Source organism: Mixophyes fleayi, chromosome 2 (assembly GCF_038048845.1).
Source record: "Mixophyes fleayi isolate aMixFle1 chromosome 2, aMixFle1.hap1, whole genome shotgun sequence".
In the NCBI taxonomy this organism is placed as follows: domain Eukaryota; kingdom Metazoa; phylum Chordata; class Amphibia; order Anura; family Limnodynastidae; genus Mixophyes; species Mixophyes fleayi.
The window spans coordinates 267,183,304-267,208,105 of record NC_134403.1 but is presented as its reverse complement, the minus strand read 5'-3'; the positions used below and the strand labels follow the sequence as shown (position 1 = coordinate 267,208,105).

Genomic DNA, 24,802 nt, shown 5'->3' with positions numbered 1-24,802 from the left:
TGTGACATCTAGCAAATCACACAATACTAGAGACTGTGGAGATTATCTGACAAAGTAAGAAGTGCTGTGTAAAGCCTGTAGATGTGTAACGCATGGAGATTGGTCAGGATAACCTATAATGACCAACCCTGCCACTGCATAAGTCAAGCTATAGTATTTTAAAATATCCCATGTATGGAGAGGGCCTAGACTGTATATTGATGCAATTCAAGGGAAATGCAGTAGCCCGACCCCCAAAAAAAACCAAAAAAAAAAAAAACAATGCATACTTATGTCTCTAAAAACAAACTACTGCCATTTTTATTAACCTACCTTATATATCAAGTGTTCACACCAACTAAGACTGCAAGCTTATTTACAAAAGGGATTAATATACCTACTGATTTAATTGGCAACATTAACTTCTTAAAATGTACAGCACTGCATATATGTTGCAGCTTTCTAAGGGACAATGTTTAATATAACTACCAGGTAAACACTATATTATGGTAAATTCCCAAGGTAGAACAAGAGTATGTACATTGTGTAGATTTTTTTTTTAATCAATCAAAAAGGGATGTATGGTTGCCGAATTGGACTCATACGCAAGGTAAACAATCTTTATACCCAGTCATTTTCGCATATAAGCTCATAAGACATCTCACATGTTAAAATGTGTACTTAAAACAAAAAGGAGAGAGTCAACATTTTTCAAATATTAAAACTGTTTAGTAAAACAATTTGATCATACAAAATTATAATTTTACAGTAATTCCAAAAGGAAAGAATATTGCTTTCAGGAGAGCACGAAGAGTAGAGAAGGACAATATTATGCTTTGCAGAAAACGCCAGAGAATAGGTGGAATTACAAAAATATAAGGCTACCCATTTGTCCTGCCATCCTTCCCTCAAATCTAACCCTAGGATACAGGCAATTGGTTTAAACAGTCACATCATGTCAACACTGAATGGGGTACCTGGACACAAAAATACCTTAACGTTCTGCAAACAGGATTTCATGATCATGACAAGAAAGCAGTGTCCCATTGCATTCTGGAAATTGTGTATGGTTTAAAAGCTAGTTCATTTACAATACATTCATGCAGAATGCTCATTGGACAGAGTTTTGAGGAGGACAGCTCCACAAATCCTCACTCAGACCTCCTAGACTGCATCTGCAATAAATTCTTTTACTCGCTTTATTAGAGATGTAAAAAATAAGCGAAAGAAAAATGGCAGCAGCGTCATCAGAGTTGGCAGTAAGAAACAGGGTACCTTTGCTTTGGTGGCCAAATTGAACTAAAGTTCCTTGAGCCCAAGTGTGAATTTTTCTGACGACACCTGTACAAGCCTTATGGCCCTGAAATACTAGTTACGATTTACTCTCCCCTCTTATCAGGCAACACAATATACATACATTAAAGATAAAAATATATGACCATTTAAGATCTATATTTGGTTGCATTTAAGGCAACTTGATGCATATGCAGGCACTAAATGCAATGAAAACATACCCAAAAGGAATAGAAGTTTACACAGAGGCCTTGACGGTAACACACTTTTCCTACTCAAGCAAGACACACAGTGAAGTGTTTGAAATAAAAAATTTGCTATATTTACACCAATTTAACACAACTATAGGGTGACACTTTCTTTTAAAGCCATGTGAACAAAAACAGAAATTAAGTCCTTTTTCAAAGAGATAGAGAGCAAGATGTGGCACGACCTGTAATCTATGTGCCATGTAACATAATGCTGAATACGCACAGTGGTCTAACCAGCTCTGCCCAGCACTTTTGCAAAAGGACACATTGAAGGTAATACTCTGCAGACCTAACAGTCCAAGTACCACTGCGCTCTCTATTTAAAAAAAAAAAAAAAAAAAAGTCCTTCTGCCTATGGGGCACAGCAGTGTACAACTCATCTCCCCCTTACTTTTAAGGCCAGGAGACTCCACTCTTCCCCCCCCCCCCCCGACAAAAGTTCTCCATGTCTTGGGTCATTTGAAAAATCATTAAATTTATATATAAAATATATTGCTAATATTCTCTAAAACAAAAAAAAAAATTACGATAAAACTTCCAGACTAAAAATGGAGTAATAAGCAGGAAAACCACAAGGAGTTCCTTGCCAGGCATCAATCCTATAGACTGACAGTCTTTCCCCCCTATGATTACCATGGCACTTCTAAACCACATTTACAGCCAACACTGAGCTGGTGTGATTGGCACCAACAGTTCTAGAGCATAGTAAAAAGGTGTTGGCTCAATGATTGGCAACATGAGGGGTTATCTTCTTCCGCCTCTTCTGGAGGAGTGGGTTGGAGGCGTCTTCAATTTTCTTTATCTTAATCTGTTCGTAGTCAACCCGCATGGTGGCCAGGGCGCTGGTCATCTCCTCCTGTATTTGAAAGAAGACGTACAGTGAGATAAAAAGGGAGTTTTGATAATAGGAAAAGAAATTACTATGGAGGAAGTACACACAGAATGAAGAAACTGGTGGGAGGGGGTGGGCAAAACAAAACTTGGCAAATGCTCACCTTGACATCTTCCCACAAATCTTTCTCTTCTTTCAAGACCCGGCTGGTGTGGAGTGGAGTTGGTGGCACTTGCATGGATTGCTGTTGGGAGAGGGGGGTGGGAGGAGACACTCAGGGTTGTTTTTAACAGAAAAATAAAATACAAAAACAAAAAAGTCTGAAGTACATGTGCCGGTATTCAAATCTCACAATCAAAACCTACTATGTGAAGTGATCTGCAGCGGGTGGAAAGTAGATTTGATAAGTAATAATGATAATATGCAGATGCAAACCTCCAGACAGTGCATGTTTTCTCACAAAAATCACAGAAGTAGCACACGTTGATGTCTTAGAATGAGTCAGCCACTGATTAATCTTGTGCTTCCGATAGGATTTATGGAAAACATACACTGCTAGAAAGTGTTGATGACAAGATACTTTAATAACTGACAATTTGCATTATTATGCTCTGCCTGCTGCCGTGTGAGGACATGAAAAGCACACTATAGTGGCCAAGCATGATGGCTCAAATCATGTCTTGCTGCGTTGTGTTGTGGCTGGGCAGCAGAGAGACAGCTAGACTCTCAGGAGCCCGGCAGATCACTCATTTCAGGGGTCTCCTGGATTTTAATCGCCAAGTATGCTAGAAATAACCAGCCTGATGGCATAAGCTGAACCTCTTCTCCATTAAGGAGAAAGTGGTCATTTTTAGAAAAGCATCAGATCCCATAGCTTCTACTTCTGCCACCACCTGATATGCTGGAAGTCAGTGCAGAAGTGCATTTACGATACTTGTGGCACATAATACAATAACTAAAAATGACCTTTTCATTTCAGTAAGCCTCAAAAAAAAGGAAGTTAAAGATTCAGGCAGCAAGAATCAAAAGATAAAAACATAAGAGTATAGTTTATTTTCTTACGTTTCTCTAGAAATGTCCAAGACGACAGCAGTATAAGCCCTCCTGCATAACAAAACTTTAACTGCAAATATGCAGTGTAATAGAGGGAGGAGAGACACTGCTTCCACAGCTGAGGTAGCCAGCAAACACCACAATAGATACCCTTGGAGGACACTTTATATGGTATAAATATCTAACATAGGAGCACCCTTTTATTTCCTTATTTTACGCATCAAGGAAAGAATTTGAAATTTTTTAGCAAAATTAACGTTTCCAAACAAAGTTTCACTTTTGACAATTTACCGTTTTATTGACAATTTCATAAAAAAAAAAAATGTTTGCCTTTGAGTCATTTGCAAATAAGGCAGTGTAAACAGTGTGATATTGGGGAGGCCTATAAAGTAAAATGAGCTATTGCTGCATGTACTAAAAAGTTGCTGAAATTGATGAAAGCAGAATCTGTCCCACTACTATACATTGCTTGTACGTACCATTATCCAAGGGTGGTTCATGAATTCAGTGATAGTCATTCTCTGCGTTGGATCGGTTTTCAAGAGATTTCTAATCAGTTGTTTGACTAAGTGAAAAATGAAAACATAATATTAATGGTGAAATACATAGAATGTCCAAGTTACTGTTTTGGGCTGTTAAACCAACACTAAAACAGTATTTACTGTCTGGTAATAAGTTATTGTAGTGTCAAGTCTTGGAACACTCCAAGTCGCCTCACATGACTGCACTTAAAACGGTACCAAAGACTATGAGGTCACTTCCTTCAATCAGATTGCTAAGTAAACAGCAGTTCTAGAAGAATCAGTTCTTCATGGCTTTATAAAGCCATCTACAGCACACAAGAGCATTAAAATGCAACTCAACCAAATGCTCACCTTCATCAGATACTTCAGACCACTCAGGATTAGGAAACTCGTACTGGCCCATGCGGATCCTTTTCTTCATTCCTGGGGATATCGCCAGTCCGTGGTTTGAATAAAACGGTGGATATCCACAAAGTCTGTGAGAGGAGCAAGCGATCGCAAGTTAAACAAAAACGAGACAGACTCCCAAAAACCACCATCCACAAACAGGTTATAATACACATTCAGATGGTGTAAGTAAAACGTTTTATACTCACAAAATATACATAATGACACCAAGTGACCACATATCACAAGACTTGTCATATTTTTCTGGGCCTAGAACCTCGGGTGCTAGAAAAGAACAAATAATCAGTCTCAAATTCAGGAAAATATTTAAAGGGGGGGAGGGACGACTTAAAAATGCATTTACATGACATTTTTCAGAGTTTAATAATGCCGAGGCGAAAGAGTGGAAGTAGGAGTAACTATATCCTTCCAACAGTTAATGCCTGCATGAAGACTGCGGATGTTATTTAATGTGACTTTCGGAATATGATCTTACATTATATAGCTGCAATTTCCATTTTTACTCGTGTTTAAACATTTTTCCTTCTTTAACAGCCAGAGGAAAAAGGACCAATTGCGACATACTGTTAACCCATACCGTTCTTGAGAAAACCAGCTATAAAAGATTTTCCCACCCTTGCCATCTTTCTGCTACAGGGGCTTAAGGCATTAAGGAAATTAGTTGTGTGAAGATGAAAGGGCATGGATTCAAGATAGATTACTCCTTACACTTTAACTTGCTTCATAAATAAGCTTACATACGGTTAATGTCAGTCCTTAAAAAAAAATCTAGTTTTCACAAATGATGAAAGTGTCTGCATATGTAAAGATATAATGATATAGGCAAATCCTATTAATGCAATAGAAATACTCACCCACATAGTAAGGTGTGTAACAGGGTGTTGCCAAAGAGTTGTGTGAAGTGGTTTCTTTAGCAAAGCCAAAATCTGTGAGCTTTAACACTGAGTTTGGTCTTTTGGACGTGTACAAGAGATTTTCTGGCTGTAAAAAGAAAACAAGCCAAGAATAATTATTACTATCGGCATAAGGACAATTACCATGTAAACATATGTGTACAGCTTTTAAAAACAAAACAAAAAGATGCAGCACTCATGAAAGTGACCAGAAGTAATTATCACCCTTACACCTTCCTTCTGGCTTCAAAGAACTTTTATGTTGCATTCGCACAATAAGGTAGCATAATAAGGATGCATGACTGAATTGCAAGGGCTTCTTCCACAATGAGTAATAGCGCTTGGGTCTGATGCTCTGATGTTATGTGAGCAATACAGCGCAATTTCAGAGTGCAGTTCTAATGTAAATGTAAAGGCCACATGTAATTTATCTGAACTGTATCTATTGGCCCAAACGTTTACAGAAAATATTGCTTCCCATTAGATTTCAATGTATGAATGAAACTCAGGAATAGCACATTGAAGGAGTGGAAATGAGGAGCAAACCTTTAAGGCCAGTCACCTTCATATTTATACAGCCCCAGTTCAGCAAGAATCACCATCAGACCCAGAACATCTGCACCTCAGCCAAGTATGTGTAGGGTTCAGAGACATTTGCTGCTATAAATGCCTCGCTCAGGTTACAAAAATATAGATTACATAGCAGAAAAATCCCAATAGCTTTAGCAGTCTCTAAGTCTGCACAGTCAGCTGACAAGTGGAAGTTCTAGGTCAGTGACAGTACACAAGGCTTCAGATAGAGTTCTCCATTTTAGACTGGATGCCATGTATGTATGACTGTCCATGGGAGAATGGCTGCGTACCAGATCGGGTGCTGCATATTAAAGTCAACACCAGAAAAGCAGGGCAATTATAACACTGTTCTTACTTTTTATATTTAAACAAACGTGTAGGACCTGATTCAGTAAGGAAAGTAAGGCAAAAAAATAAGTATTCTACTGGACAAAAACCATGATACAATGCAAGGGGTGCAAATTAGTTTATTATTTTGTACATAAGTTAATACTTGTTTTTTCATGTAGCACACAAATACTTATTGCTTTTTTATTTGTACACTGAAATGTAAAGCTGATCTAGGTCATGCCCTACCCAAACTATAAATCTGCCATCACATTTAAATTTTCATCTCCCTCCAATGCAACATGGTTTTGCCAAGGGGCAAAGTTACTTTTTTTGCTTTATTTTCCTTAATGAATCAGGCCCATAGTCTCTATTAGAGACCCAGTTCTGATAAAGGGAATCCATTTTAATGTTTTCACTTCTTATATAGTATTACAAATTCAAAATCACTTAGAGCCTGGAGCAGATTATATTTAAAATGATGACAAAGGCTATATTATATGCTGGACAACTGCTTTACATATACCCATTTACTATTTTGGCAGACCACACACTAGGGTGCCACGTGGGAATGTTTGAACGTTGAAATTATCCAGTTGCATTAACCACCTATGACCTCTATATGCTGAATGCAATTTTCAGGATCTGCTACTAATCTGTATGTGTTAACATACAATAACATGCTGTACAGAATACTAAATATGTATTTCTTGTATATTCTACAATATATTCTAACAATGGGAAGGACATTGTGGTTAACTGTGTAGATTTGCCCATACTGCTTGTTACCTGTCTAAGGTTTCTCACTGACAGCTCTAACACAACCACCAGCTAAAGTAAACAGGGAAGACTTTCTAATTGTTTTACATCATGCCCTGAAGTGACATTCCATTCTAGGGAACTCCTAATATAAGAGTTGAGCATACTGGCAGCCATCACTAGCTTTCACATGTAAAAGTCAATACTTTTTCTTGTATTGACATAAATGAGCTTTCAGAACTAGTAAACCAAAACATAGCTGTGTGTCAAATTCTAACATTAGGGGGCGTATTCAATTGTCAGCGTTAACGCTGCAAAACGAGCGCTGGAAAAATATTACCATTTATACGGTAATATTGTGCGTAATTACCGTTCATACGGTAATTTACTCGCTCAATTTTAGCTCGCTGCTCAGGGAGCTGCGAGCTGAAATTGAGCGAGTAATTACCGTATAAACAGTAATATTTTCCGAGCGCTCGTTTTGCAGCGTTAACGCTGACAATTGAATACGCCCCTATGTTTATTATTTTGGTGAAAACGTCCCCGAGGCAGATATGCGATATATCCCATCCTGCTCAGAGACCTTGCATTGGGTAACAGCAGGCCGTTCAAGCCATCAGGTACATCCTGAATATTTATGGCCCTGGCAAAATCAGTACTAAACTTGACTAGAAGGCGATCTAGTTTAAAGCTTAATTCATGGAGGAAAACTGTACAAATTGGGAAATAAACCGTTTACCTAAAATGATCTAGGAGAAAATGCTGTAGCCCTTGTGATTGCACCAACAGTTATAAATATTTCAAAAGTCTGTATAGTGGATGAAAAGAACGACAAATGTCACTACTAGGTAAGCAAGCCACCAGCAGATCTTTATGGTGTACTTTCTAGTACCACACTGACAGATGGAGACACTGCTCCAGTCAGGACCACAAGTTATATGGAAGGGCAGGTATTTACAAAAAAAACAAACCCCCCTCCCCAACAAAACCGTGGTACCCAATATTTAGGTTAGAAAGACAAATATTCTGTGACACATACCTTTACATCTCTGTGGGCGATATTTATTGCGTGTAAATACTGGATAGCCTCTCCAATGCTTTTCATGATGTCCGAAGCCTCTGAAGATCAAGAACAGTTTGTGATCACACAGGTAGAACATCATTAACCTTATTGAAATAAATGAATCGTGTAAGCCAAGATCCTCAACTAATGTAATGAATTTGTACCCAACTGGAATATTTATTTTATCAAGACAGAAAGCCTCCCTGTTGTGGAAGATATACAGTCTATTAGAATATTACTGTACTTGTAGGATATTAGCTGTGTAGTCTAGAGTTCATAAACAGTATATTGTGATAAAGTGAGCTTTAAGCCAGAGGGAAGACCAGGTCACCAAGGAACAAAATATAGACATACCGCGCTCAGTAAAAGCTTGGTCTCCTCTGTCTTGAATGCGACTGAAGAGCTCTCCGCCATCCAGACTGAAAGACATAATTCAGATGTTAGCCACAGAACAGTCTCTCAAAGTGGAGGGACCACGATAATCCACAACAGGCATTGTTTATTGTTTATTTAAACATTGTCATTTGCGGTCTGTGAGAGCACACCAAAGACCATCTGCTGTATCTTAAAGTTATATCCAAAAATAGAGATGAATTGCTAAATCAAATATAACAGGGAAAAAGTGCAATAATTTGTTGTCTTAAGTACTACACTGCATCCCATGCAACTCAGAGCTGTTATGTAGAATTGGAGCAGTCTCTAGAGTGATCCCAGTGTTCCAAGGATTTTTATAAAACCATCTTTGTTTTTGTTATACAAAGGGCAAAAATATGAAGCTGTATTTGGTATAGGAAGATTGCCCAGCAATGTGAACATACAGGTAATTTTATTCGAGAGAAGAAAAAACAAAACCCTATTGATTCCCCTGTATTAAATGATTTCTAGCAGATGATGTATGTGTCAGTCAATTACAGCACTGACTAATTTGATTTAGTACCCCAACTAAGAGAACAGATCAGTTCAGCAATAAGGAACGCTTTTGGATATTTAGACTGTAGCTTTACACCAAATGTTATGATGGAACATAATGAATTCCAAAAATTTGAAATTTCATTTGACTATTGTCTTTAGGTCATGTGTCACTTAGGATGGAACTTGGCATCTTTAAAAAGGATTAAGGAGCTACTAACTACCTTCTAAACGTTAAAGGTTTGTTATGTTCCTTGACATTCGTGCTATGGGAGAATGTTTTTTTGGGAGTGCAACACCTTATACCATGTGCTGTAGTTTTATTTTTTTACTTTACTGATATTTATGTACTGGTTATTTATTATATTTTACATGTTTGCAATTATATAGCCCTGTATAATAAGGAAGTTGTATTTAGCCGGGATAGTTCTATCACAGAATACAGTTCACAGCATTATATCCATTAAGGATATTTTATGCTTCATTTTAATAGTTATTTTATCACAATAGGACACTTAAAATATTTAGTTAAAGAATATTTATTATCGTGTAAAGAATTGTTTGATTATAATTCATTGTTTATACACTTTCATTATAATCTCAATATGTACATTGAGGAGATTGTCTGGTGTGAATTAGGCAATATGAATGTTTTGTGGCGTTGTCTGGTCCCAGCCATGACACATGCTGCTATATACGTCAGTTTTAGGAGTCTCCACCTTATGCACTTAGGTGGTCATGCTGGTTTTTCTCATTTTCCTGCATCATGGAAGCACAAAGCTAGTTTGTGAATGTTATGGAAAAAAAAATGCTGTTCGCCATCTCCAAGCTGGAACAAAATATACAAACATAAATGAGCACTTTGTGCCAAGTGCTCTTACCCACTGCCCCTATTTTGATTAAAGCCTTGTAATTCTTAATTGAACAGTATACCAACCACATTACTATAGTGGTATATCCACACTCACCACTCCATAATAATGAGCAGACACTTCCGGGACTGGTACAGATTCTCATAGACATCAATGATCTTTACAATGTGTGCACATTGGGACGCCCTCCAATGCAGCTCCACTTCCCTGCGCGCCTTGGGACAGTCCTGCAGCATCTAGGGGGCGAGAACAGGATACATCAAACATTGAACATTACAAAAGGTTCCTACCCAAAACAGAGAAAGTCATTACAGTGGCTAAGGGGATGTGAACATTTTTACAGATTGTGCAAAAGTAATATTTCAAGATGGAATTTGGATTGTAAGTTTTCAAACCCTGGAGAAAAGGACCTTTACAAAACAGAAGTATATTGAGAACTGCAGACATATTTAGACACGGGCACCTCACAGTTACGCCAGTTGAGGGGAGCTGGAGACATTGTTTAAATTACTAGTGTGGTATAAAACGTTATCAGAAGGCAGATTTTGTCCCAAAATTTAAGAAAGGAGCCCAATCTTGCCAAGGAAATTATGAACCAGTGAGTGGCCGAGCTAGCATAACAACTCATCTGTTCACTTCTGAATAACCCTTACTCCCCTTCCACTGGACTCTGTAATTGGCCTCCATGTGTGGAATAAAAATCAGATTATAATAGGTAGAATATGGATACTCATTGTGACTGGATCACTTATGGTATAAATGTATTTAGTGGAAATAGCGCAGGGCGCTTCTTTATATGATTGCCCATGCACTTATTTTTGAGATTGTGTATATCCTGGTATAGGAAATCTTTATTTCTGAGACCAGGGGAGAAAATGTGGGTTTTTCTGTTTTAACCTTGCTAGCGAAAATGCATTATTCCTGATTTATATATCTGATACAATAAGCCTTTGTTTAGAAAGTATTCTGTATATCTTGGTGTAAGGAAATGCCTTGTTTGGGGTTTGCAACTTTTCTTGGGGATTTTTTTTTTGGAAGGAAAATGTGTATTTTGCAACTGTTGGAAGAAAGCACCCATGCTAATCTCATGTTAATTAGACCTTTGGATGTGAGTGTCCAATGCCCCTTAAGAGAAAGGAAGGGGTAATTAGACTTGCTGGTAGATGTCCACTGTGTCCAAAATAAGAAGCAGGAAATCACAGCAAGGTTTTACGATATCCCAGATAAGCATAAATATTGTTAGCTTTGCATTGCATGTAAATTCATATTTGGGTAAACAAATTGCATCCCGATTCAAAAAAAAAAAAAAAAAAAAAAAAAAAAAAAAATCGCCTCCGAGGCAGTCTCTAAAACTGTATAAAAAGAGCTCTTGTACACTGAAATGCATCATTCTGATGTTTCATCTGACCTGACCACTGATACCTTTAATTAGTAGAACTGTCTGTCAGGACACTGGAGCGAAATAAACATCACTCTTTGCTTCAAGACCCTGCTTAACTTCTTTAAGATTGCTGTAATCCTGTGAGCTACAGATTAAACCCTAAATCTAATCCGTCCTCCGGCTTTTCTGAAGTTTGGACCCAGCTCCTAGTACCACCCCTCTGCCCACTACCTAGCAGCTCTGGCCAGTGTGATAGGCCAGGGGAGAACCATCCACAGCACCCTGATCCATAGTAAGCGTTCAGGGGTACCAGCCCAAGTGTACCAGCACGGAAGTACACTAGCAGCGACAGTTATCCAGAAGGAACGTGGTTCTGGATGCCATAAAGGAGTCCAGTGGTGGCAGCAAGCTCCTCCTACTGTGGCAAGAGGAGAGTATTCGGGAAAAACAAAAGGCATGAGTGGCAAAGTAAGCCCAGACGGTTCCCAGCAACAACAGACAGGGTGGCATAGGCGGTCCATCCTGTCACACATCCTTTGCTTTCAACATAAGGTTTATAAGATCTGCTTAAACTTTGTACAGAAAATAAATTCATATTAGACATCTGGAGGCTCCTCACTGTAGTCACTGAGAAGTGGTAATTTAAGGATATTTTCTCTTGGTGTGTTCATTATTGCAACTTCTATGCAAGCATAATGCATCTGTCAACTGTATGCAGCGTCTGTACAGGTAGATGGCACAGTATGCTCACAGAGAAACTATCCTGTAATACAGCAAGGAGTCTATGCTGTGCTCCAAGGAATATGGTGTCCTGCTCTATGGAAGACATCTGTGCAGGTAGCCATAGGCGAGCTGTGTTATAACCCAACATCTTTCCAAAAATGTCCTAATTTAGGCGAAAAAGTCGCTAATTGAGGGCATATTCCAGTGTTCCAATCAGGACAGCTTTGTCCTGTGCAGTAGGAAAGGTAAAAGGCATGTTCTGTTCATTGCTGCTCTGTATACGCAGCGGTAAATGGGTTCCACATGCTCCTTCCACTGTTGTGCACGGCAATTAATGGATTCAAGCGAGGTGGGGGCGTGGTTAGGGCCTGTCTAGTGCTTCATATGCCACCAAGCGTGAACCTCCTATCCATTAGCATGTCAAGGGCACCAGACGTGTGGTGCTATGCTTATAAATAATTCTTGAGAATGTGGTTTAAAGATTAAGCTGAAAATTTCTGGATGAAGGCCCACTATCTGCTGGTTGAGAGAGTGCCTAGATTATTTCAGCTGACGTGGAGTTGATGACGCCCCAGCCCAGCCGCACTTCAAGACACACGCCCCCCATTCCAAGTGCTTTTAAATCAAATCAAAAAGTCCCAACATTCCAGGGTCCATACAAGAATCCAGTACCGGGTTGTGAAAGCTGCAATAGCAGGAAGGTGCTCCGGGGCCGGATTTGAATTTTGAAAATGAATAACATCTGACAGAAGAAGCGCTGTGAATACTTATACTCACGCAGCTATCTACTGGGACTGTTTTTTCTGTAAGTCTGTACCCGGAGGGGTAGTTGTGTTTTTTCACGTTGTGTCGTACCAGTTAAAGGGCCACATACACTTGGGCTCCTTGGTATATATAGCCTTGTATCCCGAAGATTCTAATATGATGTTTCTTATCTGTGACACTGATATCATTTTTCTTTCTATGTACATAACCCATAATAAACGCCTGGAATATCTCTGAGAGTGAATTGGTGGAACAATCAGAGGTTTCTTTCCTCTATCTTGGAATTATACAAGTGCCATTCTAAAGGAGGACAATCTACATTATTTAAGACTTGAACATTATGTGGTCTGATGATATTTTGAGGATCTTTATCAGCCCTATGCGATTTGAAAAGTATTCCCTTCTGCATATCGTCAGCGCCGTGCCTATTTTCCATTTTTGTATATTAACATAACATTTTTGTACATTGTATTTGTTCACCCTACCTGTCCGAAATGTACATTTTAAATAATGAATGGATATAAATCCAGATTAACAAAAATAAAGCAGGAAGAGGATTATTCATCTATTTTTTATTTTTTTTTTTAAACATTGATCAGCAGCATTTACCATTGATTGTAAGCAGGGTCTTTTCACCTGTCTGTATTACTCAGTATTGATTATTACCATCCTTGTCCCCAATTGTAAAGCACTACAGAGTTTGCTGGTGCTATATAAATAAGTGTTGATGACCATTTACTATCAAACAGGGGAATTCTCCATACTGCCCTCATTAACCCCAAGATGGCCGTCTAAATTGTTAAGATGTGTGTCAGGTTAGTTATAAGTCTACACTATACTAAAGGGTGTTCTTAAAATATTGACCCACTTTGTTGCATAGCTTCCTAGCACAATAATAAAATTGTGTCTACTCTACCTTAATTTACAAATGAGGTCATCTTCAGTGTTAGTTAAAATGCACTTATTTAGAGCAGCGATGAGCAACTATGCTTCAGGGGCTGCATGGGCGGCCCCCTTACCGTCAAAAGGGCTGCACATTACCTTTAATCTCAGGGATAAATTTAAACAATACATGTAATCAAAGAAAAATATATCCATCTGAAACAAGCAGGCATTTAATACAAGCTAAATACATGTTACAAGCTACAACAGTGTTGGCTAACCTGTGACACTCCAAGTGTTGTGAAACTACAAGTTCCAGCATGCTTTGCCAATAGATAGCAGCTTATCGCTGGAAGGGTATGCTGGGACTTTTAGTTTCACAACACCTGGAGTGTCACAGGTTAGCCAACACTGAGCTAGAACAAACAAATCTGACAGAGGAAAGAGCTGGGGCCACAGGTGAGGGCTCGGAGGTCTGTCAGTCGATTTACAGCAACCTCCGTATTTTATCGGCATATAAATATTTTACATTCAGAATGACTTGCATTAACAGCATTTGCTTCCCCTCACATTTGAGAAAAGGTAAGGAAGGAGTACAAGAACAAACCCTCAGGAGGGAAAACAAAAACCATACAAACACCTTCAACTTTGTTTAATACACAAACAACTTGGTTTGTAGTCAAACAAGTGGTAATAAATCACTAGCAGATGAGACCACATCCAGTCAGAATGGGATACAGGAATATACACTGCCCTCCTAAGCACTGACATGTATTTGCTCAAAAGGAGTCCCCTTACATTGAGAAATTACATAGGCCGCTCAAACATCTGTCACGTATGAGCTGATGTGGAAGGAATTTATCACCTCAGTGCTGATGTAACGTGCATCAGAGGGAGAGGGCTCGCTGACCATTAGCGAGATGCAATTTAGGAAGTGTAGACACGCTGGTGTACTACAAAGTGGAGGTGAAAGGGTGTCCTTAGACACAGAATTAGACAACCAGGCTTTTAAAATAAAATCTGCATACAAGTCAGCATATTTACTCTTAATCATTAGCAGCATGTAGGGAATACCATTTCAAATAAAGAAAAAGGAACCATACGAGGTAACAAACTGCCGTGCAGTCATACATGACCACTTAGCAAATCTGAAATTTATATTAAAATAGCAGAGACCAGAGGACAAACCTCCAATTAAATATAGTTACTTGTAAGGCTTGTACCTTCGATGAACCACAAACATTAAAAGCTAAAGATTTACAGACTCAAGGGGGAAGATGGATTAGTACAACTCCCTGACTCAGCAAATAGGGGGAAGACAGAGGGATTACAACACAATCACTGTGCTGGTCAGTGTAATAACAGGAAACAAAGTGAGGGAGGCAAGAAAGCTAAATGTTACATGGGAGGCCTACTGCAGGGAATAGGATGTCAGATATGTGCTACATAACAGCACAAGATCAGTGTTTTCACAGACATTTCCAATATCTCCTGACACTACTTCACCTGACAAGTTCTGTCTTAGGCTCAAAAGTCAAATATTTATGTAGCATCTCCTCCAATATGTGATCATTGGCCAACAACTATAGCTTTTGCTCCATTAGTTGCTATTCGGTTAGACATCTCTTCATTCCATTTCCTATAACCTTATGCAATGGTCTATTCAGTGACAGACCTGTTGTAACTTACAAAGCACTGCAATTAGAAACTTGCACAGACTTTGGGAAGGTCACAGAGGCGAGGGTAAGACTTTGTCCTTAACCTATTTTTAGAACAATTCCACCAGAATCAGATACTAAACCTTCAGAAACACAAGTGCTCCAAAATAGGATCTTGGCTGCAGGATGACACATTCCTCGATATAAAGAGCCGGACCCTGCTTCAAGGCTTCGTTGAATTTATTAAGAATAACCAATCAGACAAAGGTTTTAACAGTTCAATGCTCAATGGACAAAAAAAAAAAAAAAAAAAAACCCCCTGCAAAGTAAATACAAAATTGCATTCTCGTGGTGTGTTCCCCAAGCCACTGCTGTCTTCCTTCTTGCTAGCACTAAAATAAATAGGGTAAACTGAAACCAATCATATTTGGCATACCAGGATTTCCTCAGTATTCAAGTATCCCTTTCTCTTAATGTGGAAGATCCTCTTGAGTGTGAAGGCAGATTAAAATTAGACATATACTACAAGTTTGGTATACTAGTTTGAAATATAGCTCCTAATATAGTTTGTAGTACTACACAATCAGCATGTTTTATTCATACATCAGTCACAGTCCAGGGAGCTTAAGCTTTAATTTCCCCAACAGAGACACACACAAAGATCAGACACATTTAGGACACAAATAATCCAAATGTATGTTTTTGGACCACAGGAAGTAAACCACACAAACAGAGGAAACATACAAGCTCCAAGCAGATAGCACCCCCATGCCTTAGAATTATCTCAGCGCTGCAAGAAAACAGAGCTAACCATTGTGACCCTATGTCACCTCATTGATGGTTGAAGCTGTTTTAAAGGCGGTGGAAGTATTTAATCATTGACCACCTTAGTGTGTATGGCGTAGTTCTTCTACCCGGAAGTCCAGGAACCTAGGCTTTCAATGCAATCTGGGTGGTTGGCGTGCCAGCTGAACAGTAGCTCCAGAGCAACTGGCCCATGCACATGTGGTGAAATTGCTCACTTATACTGTTTGGCAGAATGAAACAGGAGGGAGTTTGCCGATTGAAGGGCACTATGGGGAAACTGCTGACCCAATATACAAAGGCCATATATAAAAATATCCATACCTTGACCGCTCAGATGCTTGACAATGTTTTCAATGGGTAGCATTTGAATACAGTCTATCAGCAGCCATTTCAGATGTAAGGTTTCCACACACACTGGCCCGTGTATTAAGCAAACAGAAGGCAATAGCAGCAATATGGATAATCAACCCTAGAAGCAAATCCTTGTCCGCTATGGCCTTCCACATGCCTGGCCAGATTTACAGAGGCTTCTTACTTTCAGGCTTACAGGAAGGCTGTAGTGCATAAAGCTTTTACACGCATAGCTGTAACAGTTACTAGTAGCTCTTTGCGATATCTTTGTAGAAAATGGTTGATAAGACAATAGTTTACACTTCGTTTCACTAGTGGTGTCAAGATTTGGGAACTTTCACAAAGATTTTTAAATTATCTATAGCTCTTATTTAAAACTTCTATTTTAGATTAATATTAAAAACATACAAATTGCATCTGGTGTAGACTTTATGAAAGATTTTGAGTTGTCTGCTAGAAAGGGGAGGATGTTCACACGGTCACCACACACTTCACACAAATGGCAACATTAGTGTGAAAGTAGCCAAGAAACTGCTCCCTCTTTACACCAACATCTTACAGATGGTCTAGCAGCGGGTATGGTTAACTGCGCTCCCTGTTGGATAATATAAAAGCTGCCAGAGGAGGACCCTATTCCTATACAGGGTAGACAAATGGAAGCGATTCCTCAACGCTAGAAAGTGTGCCTGTGAATAAATGTATGAGAAACAGCGAAAGTGTATTCATGTAACAAATATGGGACTTCTTTATTAAACAAATGCAGACACATAAAAATGTGATTCTGGCCAGAATAGAATAACAATGTAATGGACCAATAGTGCAGGATGTATCACGGTGCAGGGGAAACGTGTTGGACATTACAGCACTCAACTTTATTTGCCATCCACAACTGGCCTCTTGGATCACAGCAGCTGAGCAGGGAGAAAATTTCATATCGTTATCCCCCGCTCGCCAGATTCCAAGCCTGGTACGGCAGCCAAATAGGAGAACAGCTGGGACTACTATCTACACTGTGCGCATACCACTGGAGACACAGCGCTCACTTCACTTTATTCGCGGCTGAAGTGCACGACGCCACCCATCCACCAGGGGAGGTAAGAATGAAGACTGGAATCAAGGTTCCAACAAGCACCTCATCAAAAGAGCAAGTCCTTTACTACTTTCTCCTGACATCATCTAGAACATCTAGAACAGGATTTAACTTTGCATATAGCATATCAAGAATTTGGTTCACGGACTGTTACTCCAGACTTTTAAATTATTTACTTAATCAACCAGCGGGCCTGCATTAGGGCCCCTGTACTTAATACACACTTGCTCAGGATTTGACTTTTTAAATATATGTATATCTGCCCTTTGGACCTAAATTTGCTCACAATATTGCTAGCCCAGGCTGTCGTGATACATCCTGCACTATTGGTCCATTACATTGTTATATTCTGGCCAGAATCACATTTTTAGGTGTCTGCATTTGTTTAATAAAGAAGTACCATGTTTATGTAACATGAATACACTTTCGCTCTTTCCCATACATTTATTCACAAGCACCCTTTCTAGCACTGAGGAAGCTCTTCCATCTTACAGATGGTGTCTCACAGGAGGAGCAGTTTCCACCTGCAAGAAAACCGCTCCAAACCCTAGGCATGTGCTCATCAGAAACTGGAGTGCTCGTGTGACACCAATCTGAAGGTTAAGTGGAGCTTGTTTGTTATATTGTTTAGCGGCTGGTGGTTGCGATTTATTTATTTAAGCGGTTATATTCCCAAAACAGACCATCGTCCATTTACAAATATAATCCTGATCCTCTCTAATAGAATGTATATAGCACTACTTTGCCCTGAAGCTCCTGCCATCTTTAGTGGTATATTTAGAAATGGAGTTCTATACAACTATAACCCAAAATAAAGTTCTCCACAAAAGTAGATTTCACTTTTAAACCAGTTCAAAAACTAGTGTTGTAGCAAAGATGAGATTATAGAGAGGGTTACATAATGAAATTTGTACAAGTTATCAAGAAAATACTTGGTAGCAGTTAAGGGTGACCTGAAATACAAAACAAAACTGGGAGTGCTATAAAGAGGAAGCACTGTACTATCAAAAACAGCAATATTTGCAAGAACAATCATTTGTATTAAATAATGGGCTGTGCACTAGCTGTTAACATTGGTATTACTTCAGCCTCAAGTCTAAAGTAAGGCCACAAGTATGTCAGTTATTCTCTACTGGCAGCAATCCACTAGTCTTCAATACCATACACACACACACACAGCTGAGCAAGATACCACAAGCATTCTCATTTTGTGGCATTTATTCCTTGCCAAATATGCTCAATCACAGTAGCCTGGTATGAAAATCCAAGTTTATTGTTTAAAAAGGGAATGCCAGACAAATTAAAAACATATCTTAACATGCCACATTCAAGACCATAGATGAAGCTTTTTTTTTTACATTTATGCTTTTGTTCCACTGCACATACATAAATTGTGAGTGTGGCAAAAATAAAGCTCATGACGAAATAGAGATCACCGATGGTCATTGCCACATTAAAATTCACTTCACAAAAACATCAGAGCAACAAGGAAATGTTCTAACCAAAAATATATACACATTTATAGTCAGCTAGTCAATAGCTCTTAGCAGCTCTTTGAGCCAGTTACATACACTACTCCAGTGTTGGCTAACCTGTGACGCTCCAGGTGTTGTGAAACTACAAGTCCCAGCAAACCCTTCCAGCAATAAGCTGCTATATATGGGCAAAGCATGCTGGGACTTGTAGTTTCACAACACCTGGAGTGTCACAGGTTTGCCAACACTGCACTACTCCCTACGGAAAAAAAAAAAAATATATATATTATATATATATATATATATATATATATATATATATATATATATATATATATACCCATCAAACAGCATGGTATACAAATGTGATGAAGAGAAACATGAGAGCTGTGTAAGGCGTATCGTGACATGTGATAATTCTGACAAACTTCCTCCTTAAAAAAAAACCCATGCTACACGGATCTTCCTGTATTCATTCAGAAAAAGGAAACCCCACGGCTTCGCCACATGACAGCAAGGTGAAGACAGACATGTCTGCTTATTGTGCAATACTTATAAGAATACCAAACAAATGGTAGCGAGGAAATGGCAAGATCAAACCTAAAATAAAAAATAAGAATCTTGTGACAGATGACATGAAGGAGAAAAACAAAGTAAAAACTGATGAATGTAATAAGAGAACAAGTCAGACCAACTCAGTGGCAGAAGAAACAGCACAGCCCTAAGCTGCTGATGTCACTGAAACGCACACAGAGCTGGCAGCAAGGCCGTCACCTGACCCCAGGGTCGTCCTGGCTCGCTCATCATGGTATCAACATAGAATATTTGTCACTGAAGGCCTCTCCCACCCACTAATAACAGCCCTCCCTGACAGGGAGGAAGCAAAAAGCATTCCCCTGTCCACCAGTAATAACTTTTACAAACCATAACACTGAAAGGTACTCTACTGCCATGAGAGGAAAAATAAAGCAGCAGACATTGGGGTAACTTGCTGTGGCAGTCACTACAACTATACTGCAAGTAGATCTAGGAGCTATCAATGACAGCATAGTGATTGTATCTTGCGAACACTGGGGTTTTCCTTACACCCATGTTACAATACACAGGGGCAGTTAATATCCATGAAAAAAACAGCCTCGGTATACATGGAAGTTTGTGCTGAATACACAAGGACCACACGCTCAATAAGATATATATCATTCCCCATCTCATTTACCAATTGGGCAGAAGCTTCTTCTGAACTACATTGGTGGTATTACTGCAACAGCTAATTTTAAGTTAACTCACATATTAGTGAAATAATTACAGAATTTTGCGACTATTCCAAATGAAAAACCAATACATTTTCTCAAAGCATTAATACAAAAGCTGAAACTTTTAATGGCCAAACATTCAATAAGCAGAATATTCACTACATAGTCACATTGACGGATTTCTTTAAATGTCTCGCATGGCACCACTAATCTTCGGTGCATGTTCCTGGCAACGATTAATCACAAGTTACCCTGAGTTTGTCTCGCAGAACAAAGAGGCACAATTTGGGCTCTGAACCAACATTGCAGCCTGTTTAATGCTCTGGCAGAAAGACAAAAAATAAACAGTTAACCCTTTTGCCTCTGATTCATTTACAGTAATGATATGTGCTCACTTGTACCAGATAGAGTGTTGTAGATTATGTAATATACAGGTACATTCGGAAGTAGCAAGGTACTGTATGTACCTGTTCAAAAGTCAGGGCAGGGCTTTTGGCTATACACCACGTGTTTTAGAGTTCATAATCAGGAAGTAATTGCACAGTATACAAGTCACTGAAATGCAACATATAATACATTATAGAGTCTAAACTCCCATCCCCAATCTTGCTAACTAAAGCAAACATTTATTAGTTTTGTTTTAAGTTGCTTTTCTTTGGAAGGAGATTTTTGGGTATTTTCTGACCCAAGACCAGAAAGTACTGTAATGACCAGCATCTTCTTTTCAGTTACATCATTTTACTCAAGAAACAAAAGGAAAGGGAAGGTTAGCTGCAATACTATTACCAAAATTGTGACACTGTACAAACGTAACCAAATACCATTTTAATATCAACAGGCTGTGTTTGTCATTAGAGCCAATGCAAGAGAAAAATATCAGTAACCTAGCACAAACAAAAACATTCTAAATAGGTTTAGAATTTGAATTGCGAAGTCGCTTCCTCGCTACAATTCTCGTAACACTTTTGGACTCTGGTAAAAAGTGATTGGGGCTTCAATGTGTCAAATGTCAGAACCTTTACCAATTCCAACACTTCCTATACTTCAGGAGGTTGTCTTCTACTTTATCTTATGAATTGTGTAATTAGCCTTGGTGGTTTCAGTTATTACATTGGTGAACAACATAGGGCTCACAAATTACTCCTGCAGAGAACTGTCAGATCATGAAGGCCACTGTTAATACCCCCTTGGCTTGGATACACATCAGAGAAGCAGGAGATTGTAGGCAATAGTTTAACATACAACTGGCTAGTCAAGCTGACAGAGAAGACCAACCAGTCATGGTCAACCTAACCGACTAAACGGATGTACTGTGCTAACTGTTACAACTAGCAGAATTGCAAAATAAGGAGGGGGGGGGGGGGGAATCACACTTGTGGGGTGGCTGCAGATGAATGCTTTAATAGCTGCAAATAGCCCTTTTATTCATGGTCACTACATGAGAAAACGATCAAGCAAGGTCAGATGCCACAAGAGCATACACAAAGTTATCCCAATAACAAGGCCAGGTCTAAAGATTACAAAAACACTACCCATCTTATTTTAATTTTTCGCCCAGTGTCGTTCCCACCCCATGCTCTCCAACCCCTACACCGATTTGTATTACAATCAGATAACAAAAAGCTGCATTCAATGCTCGGCAATAGTAATGAGCCCTAAGTTTATTGCACCATTTATACTGCCCTGTAATTGTGCCCTCTGCAACTTGTCTACCTGTCTGTAGCCACCTAATCTGGCACCTGAGTGTCAAGTGACAAAGTCAAATCTAGAGCTTTTGGCAACTATTGAGACTGAATTTTGGCTGGTTATATAAGTGACAATAAGATGACCCAGTCAGTGTATTATTGCTATTGTAGTAAAGCCCTTTAAATTTGTCTCTGCAAAACTACTTTTTAAGAGTCCAAAAAGCTATGATATTGTAACGCCAATGTAGGCAGCATATTAAGATCTTCAAAAATGTAGGTATTCTAGCTTACAACTATAATATAGTCTAAAAAAAGGAAAGTCAACCACTTGTAATGCTCAATGTAGACTTCACGTGCTTCAATATCCGTGACAGGTGCCTCTTGCACCCTCTCCATATATACAGAATGCTGATTTGCTCAAACAGCTGTCAAACATACACAGAACCTGTCAGTCAAACACAATCGTGGCCTTTGCCAACAGACCAGGACTCCTTGAGTAAAAAAAAAAAAGCCTGCCAAAGAATGTCACAACTAACCAAAGGGTCTGTCAAATTCTAACATACATCCAAAAGAAAATTACACATGCAGATTACACAACACACAGATTTCAATGTCCCTCGTGAACTTAGCCAGACAACAATACTACAGAATCAATCAAATAAATTGTATCTTAACCTGCTGTCATAAGATATAAACGTTAGTTTCCCCTTACTAACATTACAACTTCCACTTTTTGGTTATCATAAAGCAAACACTTGTGAGCTGCTTGTATGAATGGCCACTGTAAGCCATCTGCTCCCTATTGTCAGATGGGAACACCCCTTCCTCCATTATCCCCATTTACCTTCAAAGCAAACTTATCCCCAGTCTTTTTGCTGAAGATTTCTAATACTCTTCCGTTGATGCCCAGTCCCAAGACCTGGTTGGTCACCTTGTAGTCATCCGTGATAGCATTCTTCTTTATCGGTAGGGCAGATTTATACTGTTGCTGCTGTTGTTGGATTGGGGTCTGGTTTAGTGTTGGTGGGTTGAGGAATGGAAGTCCCTGGTTCATCATTTTTAGAGCCTACAGATAACACTTGTACAGACACAAGTATAACTTCAGAGGTTGGGGTAGATGTAATGTACCTAGACCACCTCCTAGGGTATCTCTATGTAAGGGTCGGTGGGGTACTAGTTGGATATTATGTTCTAGTTACCATACAGGTACCTAAAACACGATTTAAACCAAATCACGACATCTAAATGTAACAGAGCGAACGGATGAGGGGCCCCTAGGTCTATGGATTTATGGGACCCTGTGGAGGAGTGGGGGAGGGGCCCCTGAACCTTCAGCCTTGAAAGGTCCTACAAAGTGAACCGAAAGTCGGGGACGCCAGATTGGGATGTTGGGATAGAACCGTCGACGGCTTCGCGGAAGAGAGTTCGTAGAACACCGGCTCCCCGCTGAGCTCCAGACCGATCGCTCTTTCGAACGTTGAGGCTGCCACAAAAAAAAAAAACGTTCCAACGCCGGATCACTTCCACAATGACGTCACAGCCTCGCATTCGACCTCAGCTGCCGCTCTTAAAAGGGCGACGCATCGTTAAAGCAGCAACTTCAATAAATGTCTGGCACTGGGTGGGGTCCAGCAGCACCTGCAGCTTTGCTCTACTTGCTGCAAATTAGAAAGGGTCTTTGTCATTCAACAGAAAGACAGTATTCAAATGACACAAGTAACAGCACTAACTAGGGCAGTGGTGGGGACGTAGATGATAGATTAAGAAATTCACTTGAATGCTGTAAGTGGTACAAAAGTGAATGAATACTTTTAACTTAAAGAAAAAATATTTTGCTCTGCTTGTTGTCAGCTATGTAAAATGTGGAATGGAGCAGGAAACGTAGTTTAAAACGTAGTTTACATAGTATTTCAAGCTGCACATATCTTTAGATGTAGTTAAGCAAAATACCTACATAGACATGCTGAAAGTGCATCCCAGGTTAAAAGCATAATCTACATTAAAAGCATTGGATACACATTAAGCATGGGATCAGGAAAGAGCTACATTGCCTATAAGGATTGGACCCATAAAAAAAATGAGGATTGGGCCTGCAAAAAAAAAAAGGGAATTGGGCTCACAAACAAAATGGGTATTGGGCCTGCAAAACAAATGTGAGCCTCTGCCCTAGGTATAATCAGCCCCATGCTGAAAACATGGCTTGGGGGCAGGAAGGCATCTGCCCCCCAGGCCGGTCCTATAGTGGTCTACCTTGGGCTGGGTCACTGGGCCACCTGCATTTTTTTTTTCATTTAAAATCTTCCTAATAGGCTGGTGAGTTGAGTCTCGCTCCCCAGGCTAAAACTTGCCAGCCCTCCCCTGAGTCCCGGCATGCTCAGGCCGCCATACAAGTGCCAGCATACCTATGTCTGCCGGGGCATGCTGGTGCTTGGCAAACCATCGTTTGCCCTCTTTATTGCTCATCCAGGTCCAAAACATCAATACATTTGTGATGTGTACCAGCTTAATGCCAGCATTTGCTATGTTTTGTTCTGTCTGTTTTACACACTGTAGGGTTCATTTGCTAATATTGTAAATGTTTTAGGTGCAAAATTTGCACTGAACCTCAACAACCAATTGGCAGTTAGATTTTGTTTATTAGTGCAAGTTACACAATGAAAGCAGATGTCTGGTTGATTTTGTTTAATGCAAATGTTGCACCTAAGTGCTGTGTTAGTAATGAGCCAGAATGAGGGCTTTTCCAGCTCCACAAATATTAACTGAAATAGTGCACCAGAACAGATTTTTACACTTTGCATATGTCTCTTATGCATACTTGCCAACTCTCCCTGAATGTCAGGGAGACTCCCTGAAATAGGGATGATCTCCCTCATTCCCTGAAGAGTCTGGCATTCTCCCTGATACTGAGCCAGTACAAGACGTGGTTGGCTTCGCCATCTGTGGCATGATGACCCAGTTCAAAAATTGTGTGCTAGGGGCGTGGCCAGGACGCCATT

At 39.5% G+C, this 24,802-nt stretch overlaps 1 protein-coding gene across 1 annotated transcript; it reads right to left on the bottom strand.

Moving 5' to 3' along the window:
- Window positions 1–686: 686 nt before the first annotated feature.
- Window positions 687–23,333, bottom strand: MAPKAPK2 (MAPK activated protein kinase 2). Its single transcript, XM_075196164.1, has 10 exons — window positions 22,651–23,333; window positions 9,833–9,972; window positions 8,310–8,374; window positions 7,932–8,011; window positions 5,195–5,321; window positions 4,529–4,604; window positions 4,284–4,408; window positions 3,888–3,973; window positions 2,519–2,599; window positions 687–2,379 (listed from the first exon to the last, which is right to left on the bottom strand). The coding sequence occupies exons 1-10, from the start codon at window positions 22,861–22,863 to the stop codon at window positions 2,245–2,247; spliced, it is 1,128 nt and encodes a 375-aa protein (XP_075052265.1). The 5' UTR covers window positions 22,864–23,333; the 3' UTR covers window positions 687–2,244.
- Window positions 23,334–24,802: the final 1,469 nt, after the last annotated feature.